Here is an 18,874-nt window from a genome sequence, read left to right on the forward strand (position 1 = left end):
ACCCCAGTCATCAGAACTGTGAGGCAGACGCTCTAACCAGTCGGCCACCGTGCCACCACTTGGGAGCTCTGATCGATAAATCGATGAGATGGAATTTTCATGTTGATCTACAACCCCAATTCCAATGAAGTTGGGACGTTGTGTTAAACATAAATAAAAACAGAATACAATGATTTGCAAATCATGTTCAACCTATATTTAATTGAATACACTACAAAGACAAGATATTTAATGTTCAAACTGATACACTTTATTGTTTTTAACAAATAATCATTAACTTAGAATTTTAGCTGGGACTGTCACGTTTACCACTGTGTTGCATCACCTTTTCTTTTAACAACATTCAATAAACGTTTGGGAACTGAGGACACTAATTGTTGAAGCTTTGTAGGTGGAATTCTTTCCCATTCTTGCTTGATGTACAGCTTCAGCTGTTCAACAGTCCGGGGTCTCCGTTGTTGTATTTTACGCTTCATAATTTCAATTTCAATTTTCAAGCAGGCCAGTCGAGTACCCGCACTCTTTTACTACGAAGCCACGCTGTTGTAACACGTGCAGAATGTGAGTTTGGCATTGTTTGGCTTACTGAAATAAGCAGGGGCGTCCATGAAAAAGATGTTAATTGGATTGCAGCATATGTTTCCCCAAAACCTGTATGTACCATTCAGCATTAATGGTGCCTTCACAGATGTGTAAGTTACCCATCCCATTGGCACTAACACAGCCCCATACCATCACAGATGCTGGTGAGGTGGATTTTTTCACCTGTGGTTCCGAGTCGAAGGTCACCCGAGAGAACTCCGATGTCCGTCGGGCATGGGATGAATGGGCTAATTCGATATATTGAACAAGCCTTAGTGTCATAACAGCTGCTTACATTGCCAGAACAACGAAAAAGCCCCCGAAAAACCCCTGGATCTCAGTTTATCAAGGTTTAATTCTCTGGGCGTGGAATTAGCCCCTCCCTAAATGCTCCCGGCAGATGGCCGTTCCTCATGACCATATTTGGAATCTAACCCGACTGCTGGCGCCTCACCTTCTAACTACGCTCACACCCGGTTCCCTCATCATGTAAGATGCAAAACAATCCTCTTTGCAGACCGGGATGCCTGTTGTGAACCCAAGACATGTTATTATCTGGGGGGAGAATGAAAACCCTAATAAACATACAAATGGTTTAAGGAAGTCCTTTGATGTAGAACTTCAAAGAAAAGATAGTTGGCTTGAATACAGATCTCCAAACATTTGGCCCTTGCAAAGGAACTCTGATTGTGGTACTACTGAAATATACTACACTGGCTTTTGAACTTTGCGTCCATAACAGTCCGGATGGTTCTTTTCCTCTTTGGCCCGGAGGACATGACGTGCACAATTTCCAAAAACACTTTGAAATGTGGACTCGTCGGACCCCAGAACACTTTTCCACTTTGCATCAGTCCATCTTAGATGAGCTCGGGCCCAGAGAAGCTGGCGGCGTTTCTGGGTGCTGTTGATAAATGGCTTTTGCTTTGCACTTACGGATCTAGCGCCAAACTGTATTTACTGACATTGGTTTTCTGAAGTGTTCCTGAGCCCATGTGGTGATATCCTTTACACATTGATGTCGGTTTTTGATGCAGTGCCGCCTGAGGGATTGAAGGTCATGGGCATTCAATGTTGGTTTTCGGCCTTGCCGCTTCCATGCAGAGATTTCTCCAGATTCTCTGAACCTTTTGATCATATTATGGACCGTAGATGATGAAATCCCTAAATTCCTTGCAATTGTACGTTGAGGAACATTGTCCTTGAACTGTTCGACTATTTTCTCACGCACTTGTTCACAAAGAGGTGAACCTCGCCCCATTTTTGCTTGTGAATGACTGAGCAATTCAGGGAAGCTCCTTTTATACCCAATCATGGCACCCACCTGTTCCCAATTAGCTTGTTCACCTGTGGGATGTTCCAAACAAGTGCATTCCTCTACTTTCTCAGTCTTTTTTGCCACCTGTCCCAACTTTTTGGAACGTGTTGCAGCCATAAAATTCTAAGTTAATGATTATTTGCTCAAAACAAATCAAGTTTATCAGTTTGAACATTAAATATATTGTATTTGTAGTGTATTCAATTAAATATAGGTTGAACATTATTTGCAAATCATTGTATTCTGTTTTTATTTCTGTTTAACACAACGTCCAAAGTTCATTGGAATTGGGGTTGTATTTAAGTTACTGTAGAAGAAGGTTTTGATAACAGAAAAAGGCAATAATTTTAGCAAAAATCACGGAAGTTGACGAGCATGATTTGCTTTCGCGGGCCATAAAATCATGTGGCGGGCCGCATCTGGCCCCTGGGCCTTGAGTTTCACACCAATGCTCGACTAGTATGTAATTACACACCATTAGTGCGTGACTAAACATAACTAGTAGGACATTTCTGTAACATGTATGACATTTTTGCACACTAGTAATACTACTAAAATTAAAAGATTATAAAATCAAGTAATAAATGTCGACGAGCCCACAGTTTTGCCTCCCGAATAATATCTAGTTGTTCAACTTGTAGGCTAAAGTTGTCCTAATAGTGTGCAGAAATGTCATTTTGTAGTTGATGGCAATAGTGGAAAAACATTACTCGTGGAATAAATGTTACGAGTAAGACAATCGTTCCACTAGTGTGCTGAACTGTTTTACGATAGTGAGGACAAAGCGTATGCATGGACAATAAGCTGGATATCAAGAATTTTAAATAAATGCTCAAACGGCTTTCATATGAAGACACAAATAGTGTTAACCATCATTCGTGGAGATAATATTTGCAGAGGTATATTCAGGATTCAGGAGATATATTAGACTGAAGTATTACTTACTGATCGTCATCCAATAGATCTGCAGAGGGGGTATTCCTTTCGGTGGCTCACATTTTAAAGTAAAAGCCTGGCCTTCCTCCACCACAATAGGATCGAGCGTTTCTTTTGGAAACTTTGGGACATCTAGAAAAGTAAGACAAAAATTGCAATGAGTAAAATAGTGTCCTATGGGTGGAAATTATTAGCAAAATTTTGTTCTCACCGACTCCCAAAGCTTTCCTAAACTGCAGGTCAATCTGAGAGTGTCATTTTCATATAATGTGATAAATAACAGTCAGGTGTCGGTTGAGTAGCCCAATATTGTACTCGAGTAAGAGTGCTGTTACTTCAACTGCCATAAAGTCGTATCAGTTAGTTTGTGTGTAGTTTTAAATATGTATTTTGTTACAAACGATTCTTGCGGGTTCTGTAAAGTATGCAAGAAGTAGGTTAAATTGATGCACATCCGGTTTGACGACTGAGAGTATAATCCATCAGTCAGAAGGTTATCGACACAGTTGAAGGTACAAGAAGATTTGTTGTGATTTTGTGCAAGTATATTGGACATTTTTGAACTCATTCGTTTCCCTTTTGGATATGTGCAGCCAGCGAGGTAGATCTTTTGTTGATTGAACACTTATGTTACGTGTATGACGTAGTTAAGTTTCTTTTCCACATTGTTTACTCTAGGTGTAATAGTTCGACGACAGAATTAATGTCAGAATGTGACGACATTAAGCCATTACATTAATCAGTGACAATAGAGCTGCAGTGTCCTATGATGTACACTATCCATGGGAAGGAGTGATAGTTAATTTCGAATAATATGACTCAAGTAAAAGTAAAAAGTAGTTTTCCAAATCAGACATCAAATAAAATAAAAATAACTAAATAAAATATGAATGTGCAAATTCAGATATTGCTGAACAATATCACTGAATCTAAAACATTAAAATCTTTATAAAATATACTCTTTGTAAAATAACAAATTAAGGCAAATTCAGCTCCAATAAATGGTCTTATACTATATTGTTTCTACTTGTTAAACAGCACAACCAGACTTGTGAATAGTATGTATGTAGGTGTGTGTGTGTGTGTGTGTGTGTGCGTGTGTGCAAGAGAGAGAAAGAGAGAGAGAGAGAGAGAACACAACAGAACGTACCCTAGAAGATGCATGTTTTAAACTTGTGATGAAAAAAAGAGCTAATGTTGTCATATGCACAGCCAAAACAACAGCAAAAACCGCTACGCTGCATGTTAAAGCTGTTGTTTGTCGTAGTCTGTAATGTAAACATGAGTCGTGCGCGACTGTCATGACTCACTTTGATGGGTCCATGACGCCCAATGGAAGACTTTGTGTGCGGACAATTTTCTTTCTTGCCTTGTTTGATTGGTGAACTGGAGTCAATTATGGTGGATTGGCGCAACGGCGCCCGATGCGGAAGTCAAAAACGAAAGTAAACGGGAGTAGCGTGTGGCATGTAGATTATTGTAATGGAATAAAAGTACGGTTTCTTCTTAACGTAAAAACTTGTGTAAAAGTAAAAAGAATGCTTCATTAAAAACACTCAGACAAGTACAAGTACAAGCAGCCGTGGCCCAGTGGTTAAGGTCATTGCCTGCCACCGTGGGGGACCTAGGTTCAAGACCCTGACCGGACCATCCGCCAACATCCCCCGGACTCACGGCTGCGGTGTCCTTGAGCAAGACACTGATACCCTGAAATGCTCCCCGGGCGCTTCAGCTGCCCCCTGCTCCAGTGTGTTCCACTAACACGTGTATGTGTTCACTGTGATGGGTTAAATGCAGAGAACAAATTTCGTGTGCATGCATGCATGTTCATGACAATAAAAGATGATTCTACTTCTACTTTATTCAAAATGTTACTTGAGTAAATGTAATGGAGTAAATGTTGTACGTTACTACCCACCTCTGATAACGGTAAAGACATTGCCCACTGAATTTCCCTTTGAACGCCTTGGAATCCTTTCCTGTTATTGATCAAATTATATGAAACTGACCCTTAAATCCTTTCTGCCACCTCAAATTGACTCACAATGGAAAGGGCTACCACGACTGGACTGCTCTGAAAAAGGTGTAACCTCCCCACACACACACACACACACAGGCAAGTGTATATGTTACTCACGAGGGACAATGAATTCAATCTCCTTGGATGTGGCGGTCCCCAGTTTGTTTGAGGCGTAACAAAGATAGGTTCCCTGGTACTCTGTAAGGTTCCCATTATTGGGTATCACAAAGGTCCCAGAATCCTCTTCTTTCATCAGCCGGGGATCTAAAGAGGGGTCGAATTCCTGGCCATTTTTCATCCATCTGATTCTACACAATGAAAGTTGTGAAAAGGCAATGCCTTCAGATGAGATTGCAGTTTGCATGTTTCCCACTATTTGTGCTGAGGAACACAAAGTCAATATTTATCACATTGTTGGCAACATAACATTGTCTTCATTTGGCTGCTATCAAGCTTTCCTTCCTCTCTGTCCTTCAAGCTGAGGTGATGCAAAACTTGCTACTCACTCTGGCTCGGGATTCCCTTTGGCCTCGCACGTCATGGGATAACTCTCATCAAAAGGGAAGGCAATGAGGGAGCTTGGCGACTGGGCAGTGATGGTGGGCAGCTGCTCAACTGGGCCACAAACCAGAGCACATGAACATTTGAGTAAATAATAAAAGGTTATATACAGACATTGACAAGTATCACACAATCAATATAATTTACAGAGCATGTTGAAAGGTTCGAAGGTTGGATCCCAGCACGAACATTTCCCCTAACAGTCATTCAATTTGGTACTTTTTCTTTCCAGATTATTCATTCTATATTCAGAATATATACTCACTCTAAGTAATGTCAGTGTGTTTTGACTAAGGTGGTCTTTATAGGTATCTCTAATTGTATCGTGAGACTTTTTCTCCAAAACATATCACAATACTGTTGCCCTATAATTTTATTTATTTGAAAAAAAAATAACACATCACAACTAAAGTATGGACAATATGGAGAAGTGTAGTCCAATGATAAGTTGACTTGTCTAATTTTATTTCATGAGCAAGAAAAGCAGACTACCATTTCAGAACACACACCACGGATCAAAAAGTCATTTGAATTTACTTAATTTGAACATGTACATTGGTTACACATGATTAAAAGGTGTTAAACTAACATACAGTGTTCCCTCGCTATATCGCAGTGCACCTATTGCCGATTCAGTGCAATGCGGGGTTTAAAAAAAACATTTTTAAATATTCAAAGAGCGTATTACATAAAGTAGGTATAAAGAAAATGAAAAAACTCTTCCACATTGTATAAATGCATAGCAGAACCCAGGGGTTGTGAAAAAAATTGTACTTTCATTCTAATATGATATGATATTTTATGTCTAATCTTACTTTCACCGCTCAGCCGTGAGAGTCATGCAGCCCTTGAAGTCCATATTGATGTAAAATTCACAAAATACAAAATACTGGGCATTTCGTTCTGATATTTTCAGATACAGAAGGGGGCATAATTAGAGATGTCTACATAAATTTTGGTGACGATTGGTCGCAGTTTTGTGACTTTAAGAGACGTTAAGATTTTCTCTATAGTGAGCGCCTACGAAGAGGAAAACGTTTCACGTCCATAAAATCCAAAATATTATATTATTATATATTATTGTATTAAATATTGCATTCTCATATTTTCAGAGATTGAACTAGGCATCGGTAGATGGCCACATACATTTTGGTAACTATTGATCGCTGTTTTGTGACATTAAAGAGACATTGGCTTTTTCTCTATAGTGAGGGTTTATAGAGAGGAAAACGATTAACGTCCATAAAATATTAATGATTTCATTGTGATATTTTCAGATGGGGAAGCGGGCATACTTAGAGATGTCCACATAAATTTTGCTGACAATTGATCGCAGTTTTACGACACTAAGCAACATTAAGATTTTTTTTACATTAAGCTTGGACTGTCCCAACGCGGGGGATAGAAAAATGCACGCTATTGCGTGGATTTCACCGATTGCAGAGGTGGTCCTGAACCTAACCCCTGCGATATGCGAGGGATTGCTATATAATATTTGATTAGTTTTTAGAAAAAGAATGTAAAATTACATCAATTTACCACATTTTAATTGTGTGCTACAGAACATGAACTTTTTTCAGTTCATTAAGTGTGGTGTGCTGGCTGAGCCGTGATTCTCTGTTTATTCTTCTATTTTTTAACAATAGTTATCAAATATTTCTTTTCCTACTTAAACAGAAAATCATGATATCAAAACATGACATTCGTTAACCATGGTTGTCTTCAAAAAAGCGAACCAAGTAGGGGGCAATGGAACAACAAAAAGACATTTTTATTGGTCATGAAAGACTGTTAACAGAACGTACATTGATACACAGAACCAACATCCCATGTTGGTGTATCACTACTGTACCGTGAGTGATAATATTGTTGCAATATTGATATTTTGTCAATATGATGACAAAACGTGAGTTACGACATAAATTAAAAACATAAACTCTGCACTACACAACATCCATTGTATGTTTCAATGAGAAAAACAATCCCACCATGGAATGAAATGGGCTATTGGTGAACTAAATATGGTTAATAACAAATGTGCTGCTCAACAACATGACAGTAGATGAACATATGAGATGGGGATGGAATTCCAATAACACAAAGCCACAGTTTTCTTGTTGAATAGACTTACTGTTTACATGACCTAAAACTAGAAAATCCAACGCAGCAATGGAAAGATATTAGAGAAAGCAAAAAGTGAGTAGTTTGGGATTTAATCCTTGTTCTCACATGCTATTCCCCCTTAAGACTGAGCTGCAAAAAGTTTTTTTCATTTTTAGAAAAACTGTTTGAACTCCTCTTTATCGAACCCTACGAGACAGTCTTGAATAATTTAGAGGGAGGGATTTGCTATGCGTTTCCAAGGAAACTCAAATACACACACATTAAAGATACAAGAACATGATACAAGTGAGATAATAGCTGTAAATATATTCCATTCACGCAGTGCTTGATGAAAGTAAGCGTACTCTAAATTATTCAACGTCTTTGTTTTCCCAATGAGGATGGATTTTTTTTTCCCATTTGTTTATCTGTATATGACTGTAAGCAAAAGGAATTGTAAAAATTATAAATAACCTTTCCTTGTACAGTTATGCATTTAGTTAACATGTTTTCCTCACACCACCAAGGCTTAGCTTCAAGTTTGAATTTATTTTGGCTCAAGTCTTTCTGTGTGTAGTTTGTATGTTTTCCCTGTGCTTTTGTGGGGGTTCTCCATGGTCAAACTGCCTCCCATAAAAAAAGGGTCATTGAAGACTAAATTGCCTGTAGGTGTGAATGTGAGTGTGAATGGTTGTCTCGATTTGTCAGCTCTGTGATTGAAAGGTGACAGTTGAGGTTTTACCCCAACTAAATTCAACGACTCCACCTTCCCTGCAAATCTGAACACAATGGAATTTCATTAGCTTGTATGCCATTTTGATGTGCATTGAGTTTGATGGCTGCTAGATTCTTCATGTTTTCATCTTTTTATCATCACTTCTCTTCAGTGTAAAATATATTTTATGTTACATTATTTCTGATGATAATGGCATTTCTAGTGGGCAGCTCCTGCCTTAAAGCTTAATTCAGCATTGTCAAACTCAAATTCGCATTGGGCCAAAATTAGAAATTGAGACAAATTCGCGGGCCAAACTCAATATTTATTGTAATTGACTTTGATTGTGCATGTTTTTCCTTCTCTCCAGATATGGTATGCAATATTAAACCTTATCATACGACAAGACAACTTAACTAAATTGAGAATAAGTAAACTTTAATATTATGAACACGAGAAATCAAATGTGCAATAAAAGACCCATCAGTGGTATTTGTTTCTGATTTAAATAGATAACATCTGTCGATCTAAAATGTAAAATCTGTCGTAAACCTCCTACGAACCTACCTCTCATCTGTCTTGAAAGCTTAACAGCTTTCGTTTGGCAATTTTTGGGAAGGGGAAGTACCGTAATTTCTCATGTATAAAGCGCTTTTTAAAAAAAAAATATTTGTACCCCAAAAACTTTCAAAAGTCAATAGTGCGCATCCATCCATTCATCCATCCATTTTCTGAGCCGCTTCTCCTCACTAGGTTCGCGGGGGTGCTGAAGCCTATCCCAGCTATCATCGGGCAGGAGGCGGGGTACACCCTGAACTGGTTGCCAGCCAATCGCAGGGCACATAGAAACAAACAACCATTCGTACTCACAGTCATGCCTACGGGCAATTTTAGAGTCTCCAATTAATGCACGTTTTTGGGATGTGGGAGGAAACCGGAGTGCCTGGAGAAAAGCCACGCAGGCACGGGGAGAACATGCAAACTCCACACAGGCGGGGACGGGGATTGAACCCCGCACCTCAGAACTGTGAGGCTGACGCTCTAACGAGTCGGCTACCGAGCCGCCTAATTTTAGAATAATTCTTTGAAAAAACATCATACATGGGTTCGCATTATCCACGAGAAATTACGGTATATAATTGCTTGAGGACTCTAGTAGTATAGTTGCTAATGACTGCAACAGTAAAAGAGGGTGCCCTTGACTAAATCTGTAATAATAATAATAATAATAATAATAATAATAATAATAATAATAATAATAATAATGGCGGCACGGTGGGCGAAAGGTTAGAGCGTCAGCCTCACAGTTCTGAGGAGCGGGGTTCAATCCCCGGTCCCGCCTGTGTGGAGTTTGCATGTTCTCCCCGTGCCTGCGTGGGTTTTCTCCGGGCACTCCGGTTTCCTCCCACATCCCAAAAACATGCATTAATTGGGGACTCTAAATTGCCCGTAGGTGTGAATGTGAGTGCGAATGTTGTTTGTTTGTATGTGCCCTGCGATTGGCTGGCAACCAGTTCAGGGTGTACCCCGCCTCCTGCCCGATGATAGCTGGGATAGGCTCCAGCACTCCCGCGACCCTAGTGAGGAGAAGCGGCTCAGAAAATGGATGGATGGATAATAATAATAATGGCGGCACGGTGGGCGAAAGGTTAGAGCGTCTGCCTCACAGCCCCGCCTGTGTGGAGTTTGCATGTTCTCCCCGTGCCTGCATGGGTTTTCTCCGGGCACTCCGGTTTCCTCCCACATCCCAAAAACATGCATTAATTGGAGACTCTAAATTGCCCGTAGGTGTGACTGTGAGTGCGAATGGTTGTTTGTTTGTATGTGCCCTGCGATTGGCTGGCAACCAGTTCAGGGTGTACCCTGCCTCCTGCCCGATGACAGCTGGGATAGGCTCCAGCACGCCCGCGACCCTAGTGAGGAGAAGCGGCTCACAAAATGGATGGATGGATGGATAATAATAATAATAATAATCTTGACTGATGCGCTAAAACACTAGCAATGCATTCTGTGATTTATAGTATTAGCAGCGCATGCGCTATTAACTAGTGGGCCAGCTTTAATACACATTTGATATGGTCTTGGTGGCCAAATATAATTACATCGCAGGCCGGATTTGGCCTCCAACCCCAGGGCAAATTATCCTAAACATGTCTGTCTGGAATTAAAAAAGACATTGTGACAAGATGTTCCACCCCCACCCAGTGGGTAGCAGTATGTACTGTGCATGTGTTGGCTAAGTATTGGTTTTATGGTATTGGGTATATTTTTTTGGTTATAAGTTTTGGGTGCCTAGTGCCACACACCGCAATTGTTTCAGTGAAGCTCCCTCATTGATCTGGTGGGCCCCACAAGGCACACATGTAAGTGGAAAGTAAATTAATTTCTCAATCTGCAGCAGAAATGGTCCAATGTTTTCCATACAATTTTAAACAGTACAGTGGGACCTTGACTTAAATTTAATCCATTCTGTGACTGTAATAAGAAAACTAGCAATACAGTATTGTACTCTATGAAAACATACAAACCATAAAACCATACAGAAATTAAACAATTTCAGCTCATATTTTTCATGCTTTAATTCAATGGATATTGTGCTGCTCCTTGTGGTGTGCACACCTTAAGGCTTCTTTATACTCGCGCAGCCGGTGACCGCGCTAATGTCATTGCGGCTATCCCACGCGCAGTTTGCCTTTATACTCGAGGGCAACCCACGCGCGCAGTTTTGAAAATGTACTGCAGTTCCCCTCCAAGTCAATGGTGTCTCTACGGCTGGTATTGGCGAGGACACCACAGGGTGGAGTTTCCGCTACATTTTTTGGCCATTTCCGGTAGCCGTTTTTACTGTCCTTTCCTCAACAAGGAACAAAGCAACAACAATGGCAACCGCGGAACAGTGTCTGATAGAACAAATGGACCTAGATGACCAGATCATACGTTTAATTATGCTGCAAAATCGATCAAGAAGGTGGCGGCGTAGATGGTATGTAGAACCAAGGGGCACGCTGAGAAGGTCATCACAGCGTGTGACTAAAACGGACCAATCACGAGAGATGATCTCCGCGGCGTTCTACGCGCAGCAACAATTTTTGCCGTGTGGGCGTCAAGTGACGCAGAGGGGCCGCGCGGGCCAATGCGTCGGTCACGTGATGCAATGCGGGCACTGTCGGCCGCGCGAGTGCGGGAGTATAAAGAGGCCTTTAGTCACCAGGGGGACATTATAATACATACAGGCACATATAAAACAAGCATTGCAGATTTGATGGTGGAACACAAAGAAGATTAAGCTGCAGTAACATTAGTTGTTTCTATTTGTAATAATATATGCTTGTGAGTATTGTTATAGTGTCTGTGTGCATGTGTTGTTGTACTGTTTGTGTTTGAATATCCGTTAAAAGGTGTAAAACCATTCCAACACTGATGCTAGTTTCGTTAGCTTGTCTATGACATTTTTCATTGTGTGTTAGCATTGCACTATGAGACTTTTGTAAGGCAAAGTTATGTGATTTGGTTAAGTACAAGATGTGTCATTCTCTGTATTGTATGTTTAGTTTTACAGTAAACTTGAACAGGGAGTGGCAACAAACTAGTACACTTGCATAGAGTAATCCAGACCAGAGCATAATTTACTCTCCCACACTTCACTATTTGTAAGTTATTGTATTTGGAAGAAGTCTGATAAAGTAGTCCTCTTGTATTCAGAAGAAGAACTTTAAAATGATTCATATAAACAGTTGGAAACAAATTTATGGTTGAAGTTTGGTAATCTTACAGTCCAAGTCTTTTTGGTTTTTGGGATTCGAAAGATATTTTGCACTTTCGATTAGAGCAATGGTACAGTGTTTTGTCGCGTACAAGTAGTAATTTAATTTTAAATATTTGATCAAATATATTTGATTTTTCATTTTTTCTTTTCATTTTAACAAGTTTATGGAAAATTTCTGTAGTTAAGAATTGTAACAATTTGTTTCTGACATCTTGGATTACTTTAAATTACTTAACATGTAATTTTTCATGATAATTTTTTTTAACCTCACATCTAGTTTATTATATGTTCGTATGTACATATAGAAGTTTTGATATAAAGAATAAAAGATATCACTAACCTTCCAGTGGGATATCAATGGCTGTAGAGATACGAAAGACAGAGATAAAGGTGACTGAGGCAAGAATGCCAATGATTCTCCAGCTTCTCTGTAGTGTCATGACTTTCATTGTTGATCTTAGACGTCAGGAAAAAAGTGCTTTCCAAGGTTTCCTCAGTTTTTGTCTCTGGAGCACTGAAGAAGTTGTACCTTTGAATGTAGAGCAGACGGAGAAGCCCCCATGAGTCCACCCACGTGTTGGCAAAGCAAAAGGCAAACCCCAGACACAACAAATCCCCCGTGACTGAGAGCTCTCTCTCTCTCTCTATTCAGTCATGCATAACCAGGAATCCCAAATATATTCATTTACGGCAAAAGGGACTCTGCTCAACATGTAAATTTTGATGAAATATTCACATCAAAGTCTTCTACCTGCCCACTCAAGTGAGCCACCCACACACATATATACCCTCCATCATTTGTCTCTCAGTATATTTTGTAAGTTTGATGCCTAAACCTGCATAAAGTGTATTTTCTTTAAGACCATCGAAATAAAATGATAGAGACTGTTGATTTAACGATGCTTGACAAATGTTCAACATCATTCTGGTGTTAATTTTACATTCATTTGAAATTCATGTTAGTCACTGACGGTCTAGTGATTCACTGACTTCAGTGTAGGCACTTCAGCTCTCACTCAGTTGGAATCTGAGTGTGAAAGGTTGGTGTCTTGACCAGGGGATAGTCTGCCTTTCAAATGCAATCAACTGGGAATGGCACCTGCTCGCTGTGACCCCATGCAGGATATCCATCCATTTTCTGAGCCGCTTCTCCTCACTAGGGTCGCGGGCATGCTCGAGCCTATCCCAGCTATCATCGGGCAGGAGGCGGGAGTTCACCCTGAACTGGTTGCCAGCCAATCGCAGGGCACATACAAACAAACAACCATTCGCACTCACAGTCACACCTACGGGCAATTTAGAGTCTCCAATTTATGCATGTTTTTGGAATGTGGGAGAAAACCGGAGTGCCCGGAGAAAACCCACGCAGGCACGTGGAGAACATGCAAACTCCACACAGTCGGGGCCGGGGATTGAACCCGGGTCCTCAGAACTGTGAGGCAGACACTCTAACCAGTCGTCCACCGTGCCGCCATACTTAGAGATGTCCACATAAATTTTGCTGACAATTGATTGCAGTTTTATGACACTAAGCAACATTAAGATTTTTTTACATTAAGCTTGGACTGTCCCAACGCGGGGGATAGAAAAATGCACGCTATTGCGTGGATTTCACCGATTGCAGAGGTGGTCCTGAACCTAACCCCTGCGATATGAGAGGGATTGCTATATAATATTTGATTAGTTTTTAGAAAAAGAACGTAAAATTACATTAATTTACCACATTTTAATTGTGTGCTACAGAACATTAACTTTTTTCAGTTCATTAAGTGTGGTGTGCTGGCTGAGCCGTGATTCTCTGTTTATTCTTCTCTTTTTTAACAATAATTATCAAAGATTTCTTTTCCTACTTAAACAGCAAATCATGATATCAAAACATGACATTCGTTAACCATGGTTGTCTTCAAAAAAGCGAACCAAGTAGGGGGCAATGGAACCACAAAAAGACATTTTCATTGGTCATGAAAGACTGTTAACACAACATTATTCACAATTAACCTACCATGCATGTTTTTGGGATCTGGGAGGAAACCGGAGTGGGTGGAGAAAACCCACGCAAACACGGGGAGAACATGCAAACTCCACACAGGTGGGGCCGGGAATTGAACCCCGGTCCTCAGAACTGTGAGGCAGACCCTCAAACCATTTTTTCTTCACCGTGCCGCCACTTCAAATGAAGTCCTGATAAAAGTAAAATACAACTACACATAAAGCTTTTGTTCAATTACAAAGCATAACATCAGACTTAAACAACTTAAAATCAATGCCAATAATGTGATAATGCCTCTCAAAGTTATGGTTAACAAACAAAGCAATGAGGGACTTGATGCTAACACACAGTGGCAGTTCTAAATAACAGGCTAACGGAAATTAGCATCACAATCGTGAACATTGTAAATGTACTTATGATCATATATTTATTCTATGGAAATTTTTGTTCGTTTGTTTGTTTGCTTGTGCATCCATAGTTTGGTTAGCAGAAAACATCTGGTTTCACAGAGGCTGACAATTGTACTGTACCATTTTGGCTTCTACGTGGAGGATGACAGGGTGTTTGTAACTCAAACATAAAAATTCCTCTCACAAAAGAAAATAAAAATGTTGCAGTAGTTTACATTGTTTGGTTTATAATGTGTTCAATTGTATTGTTTTTTTTCTAAGCAATTAAAAAGATATACATCACAACTCATAGTACAGACTATTTTTCCACTCATATCTCCGTCTATTGACCTGATTGCTGCGTTATCATTGTGGCTGTTGTCATAACATATATCTTTGACCTTGGCTGAGGTCTTCACCAGCCCTTCTGTCTAAACATATTGATATTCATAAAAGCCCAATCACTCTATCAATCTGCGAGACAGAGATCTAATACAGTACAATGAAGAAATAATGAGGACAGGATAACCTCAATAAAACATTAAGGATGGATGGTGGAATGTCACATTTAAAATCACATTCGTTCATCCTTTTTCTTTTTCGCTTATGCTCATTAGGGTCACAGCTGAGCAGAAGCAACATTTAATCTGGGCCAGAGGGCTACACCATGGACTGGGAGGCAATTGCAGGACTTTAAAAGCAACATAAAATTCATAAAGTCTGTTTAGGCGATTTAATCAGAGAGCTGTTTGAGGGTCTCCACGTCTGATAAAAAAGGTTTCAAAATTAGCATACAGTAACATGTATCATTGCAGTTAGTATTGCTGCTTGGGGTTTTGAGGCATAGTTAAATTGTTGAAAGACTGAGGTTTGGCTGCTTTTAGCGTCAAGCATCTCGGCTGTATGTTCACTTGTCTTCCTCATGTTGACAGTAACCCAGTGCACTATATCATGCTTGAGTAATTAGTTTACCAGATAACGCTCAAAATATGGTAACACTGAAAGGGATATTTATGTTAACACAGATATGGTAACACTGAAAGGGATTTTTTGCGAAATGGCATAAATGTAAGGATCGGATTTTTTTTTTTTCCCCAAGTTGCAGAGTTTGAGAAATAGTTTGTTTTCCATTTAGGAAATATGCAAGTGAAACCATTCGGAAAAGTCCAGGCAGGTCAGTGGGCAAATGTGTTTTTGTCACAACCATAATGGATGCGTAAATTATAAGGTAATTCTAAGCTGCAATAGACATTCTCTATCTTAATGAAAAGAAAACCAAAACAAAACAAATCATTGTAACAAGGATATGCTCATGGAACAAATAGTGTGCGGTTATATCTGATGACGTAAGATCAATTGTAGAGATGCAAGAACAAAAGTCCCTGATGTAAAAAAATATATATCTTTTTTTCATATGACAACATTTTAAATATTTGACAAAAACTGTTGAAAATGGGTCTCAAAGTGGAAGTTTTGACAAACCAGCAAGCCTTTCCTTGCATTTGCTATGCTCATATTTAGCTTGATGAGGCAAATTTTTCAGTGAAGATTAGCAGGTGCGTGACCAGCTGACACACAACTCAAAACATAACACATGGTACTGGCACTGTAAGCAACATTATACAGTAACATTTCCAGGCGTTTTTTGTTTGTTTGTTTGTTTGTACGTCCTTGTGAACGGGGATACTATTGACAACATTTTAATCTGAACGTGAAACCTTTTTAAAAAAAAAAAATACGTGAAACATTTGAAAGTTAGGTATTATGTTTTTACTAGATTGTTATTGTGTTAATGTACCCTAAAATGAACAAATCTCCATCAAACAATTAAAAAAGAATAATTGAGCATTGCCATTGTATTTCTCTTACAGTGTGCACTTTGTATAATAGCTTAATGCTCAAAGTAGTTGTATGATTTCAGTCGGCTTTTTTCAAATCTGGGAATACACTGGGGTCAAACTGCTATAGATGCAATTTTAATTAATGATTGACCAGAGACCAAAGAGCAAATTTATTTAATTCCACACAGACTTATTTTCAAATGAACATGCCCTCTGAACGTAACAATAATTCCTCAAGTTAATTACCTAGGGTCCTCGTGGGTCAATACTACTATTTAAACCAGCCTGTGACCTCAGCTCCACCCACATATATCAGCAATGGGGTTCAAGGCTCTCGGTTAGCATTACATACAACACACTCAATCACAATTCAGTGCTATTGACCTTATCTGGAACTGAAGATTGGTGTTTCATTGTTATAAGTCACCCTGAAAAAAAGCTTGAGGCATTCTTTTGTTTCAACGTTTTTCACACATTTTGATTTATGTTGTGAAACGCGGAATGAAATCAAAATGTAGAGGCTTGCTGTAGTTGATTCATGCATTGTTCATGGGTTCGGCATGGTTTAAAGAGGAGGGATAGGAGGAGTTCCAATTCCCCAAAGCATTGTTTTCTTAATGTCCACATTTGCAATGCAGCAAAGGTCGCTCCCCACCTCACACCACTTTGCATGGTTTACATTTTGTTCAAACTGTGCTTAGTGATTTGCCTTCTAATTTAATTTGTTACCCCCCTATTAAACATTTATTGAGAACTAACACTGCCATCTGGTAGTGGGAGGTTCGCTAAGGACTTGACTATGGCAAGTGATAATGTCTACATAGAAGTCACGTTTATGCTGCCTATTCGACGTATATGATGAACACGAGGGGCCCCCTAAAGCTTGCCTGATTTAAAGACCACAGGGTCTTCTTAATCCCCGCCCCATTCAACAGTGATCAGACCAGCCGGAGATTGATGAATCTGGCAGGAGGTTAAAGGCTGTTCACTGTGGGAAGGCCGATAAAAACCCTAACTTTAGTTAGCCAAGACTCAGAGGGGACAGACGCGCTGCAGTGGAGGGGGCAAGAAAAGGGAAACAGTCGGAGGCAAATGAAATCATTTTCACTACTTTGAAAGTCTTGGCGTGACGCTTGTTCTTGAAAACAGTGTCAAAGAGTCAAGATGCAGAAAGACAATTCAAATGTCGACAAAGATATATTAAAAAAATCTACTCGTGGGGTGCTTCACTACTACTTGCCGAGTTTATCATTGTGCATCATGCCAGTGGTTGGCAAACTACGGCCTGCGGGCCACATCCGGCCTGTTGATCATTTTAATCCGGCCCACCAAAGATTGGTACAGAATCGTGCAAATCATATCAAAATCATGACTACATTCATTTGACCTTGTCCTGCAATGCCAAGTGGTTCGACCAGGTTGTGCTGTAATGCCCAGTGGTTTCACAAAGTTATACTGTAATGCCCAGTCGTTCCACCAGGTAGCGCAGTAGTTACAGTGATACATTGAGTTGACTTTGGCTGTTCTGTTTTTACTCTGCCACTGCTCTGAACCCTTCTTCAACCATGAGTGGGCCAAAGAAAAGAAAAGTCGACAGTGAGTGCCAAGTGTTTAATATAGAATGGACTACTAAATACTTTTTCACTGAAGTCCAGTCAAAGGCTGTATGTCTAATTTGTTAAGACACCATTGGGGTTTTAGAGGAATATAACATCAGCTGTCACTTTTCTACCAAGCATGCTGATTATGCTAACAGCCAATCAACGCAGTAACTGATGGCTATGGCTCAGCGGTTAAAATCAAGCTTACAGGCTCAGCAAAACACCTTTATCTGACAAACTGCCATCCAAGATTCAGTCACACAAGACCTTGAAACAGCGCCACGGGACCTGCAGATGCAACTGATTGATCTCCAATGTGATACTGTCTTAAAAGAGAAGTTCAACTCACAAACTGGATGAGTTTCAAGCTTCATTAAGCGCAGACAAATTCCCAAAAATCCAGAACATGCCACAAAGGATGCTGGTAGTGTTTGGCTCTACATGTGTGTGAACAGACTTTTAAGTGTGATGAACACCAACAAAACATCGTACAGATCCCAGCTGAGTGATGAACAGCTCAGATGTGTTCTGAGAATTGCCACAACAAAATGAACACCAGACTTTAATGCAGTGGCGGTTATTAGTGAAGCATAAAAAAATAAATTGGGAAAAGAAAAGTATATTACTACTATAGCTATTATAAATGTACCATAATGATTTTATGCCATTTAAAGTTGATTAAAAAGGACCACAAAATTAACAAACAGTTGGTTGCTAATTTTTCATACATCTATTGGGGACATTTCTTTGAATGCCTATCGGTTATTTGCACAAATAATTTTTTTTGTCAGAATGAGGTTTCTCTTATTAGTTTCTGTGTAAATACTTTTTTAGCTTTAGTTCATACCACTGTCTTTTTTAGTATATGTATTTTTACATTTTTGCTGCAAATCCTTTATCTCTATGACACACTCAATGACTTATTGACTGTTGAAACAAAAATTGGCAAACCTGTTCTATATTTTTGGCAAGATCCGTCATCATATTCCAACCATCTGTCCTGGCCTTGCACCTTGGCTTTGACCCTCTAACACCTTACACATTACAAATTC

The 18,874-nt window shown here is 39.6% G+C and overlaps 1 protein-coding gene across 10 annotated transcripts in view; it reads right to left on the reverse strand.

Moving 5' to 3' along the window:
- chl1b (cell adhesion molecule L1-like b) overlaps positions 1-18,874 on the reverse strand; it is a 102,592-nt gene that overhangs the window by 36,538 nt on the left and 47,180 nt on the right. For 6 of the 10 annotated variants that reach the window (XM_061785363.1, XM_061785368.1, XM_061785367.1 and 3 more), the window contains exons 2-6: positions 12,342-12,530; positions 7,549-7,566; positions 5,363-5,471; positions 4,974-5,164; positions 2,846-2,968 (exon numbers count right to left, since the gene is read on the reverse strand). In XM_061785363.1, coding sequence (XP_061641347.1) covers positions 2,846-2,968; positions 4,974-5,164; positions 5,363-5,471; positions 7,549-7,566; positions 12,342-12,450 — 550 coding nt within the window. In that variant the 5' untranslated portion in view covers positions 12,451-12,530. Of the gene's footprint in view, positions 1-2,845; positions 2,969-4,973; positions 5,238-5,362; positions 5,472-7,548; positions 7,567-12,341; positions 12,531-14,003; positions 14,113-18,874 lie in introns of those variants that run through there. The other 4 variants (XM_061785366.1, XM_061785370.1, XM_061785365.1 and 1 more) reach the window with 3 other exon arrangements.

This window comes from Phyllopteryx taeniolatus, chromosome 9, assembly GCF_024500385.1.
Source record: "Phyllopteryx taeniolatus isolate TA_2022b chromosome 9, UOR_Ptae_1.2, whole genome shotgun sequence".
NCBI lineage: Eukaryota > Metazoa > Chordata > Actinopteri > Syngnathiformes > Syngnathidae > Phyllopteryx > Phyllopteryx taeniolatus.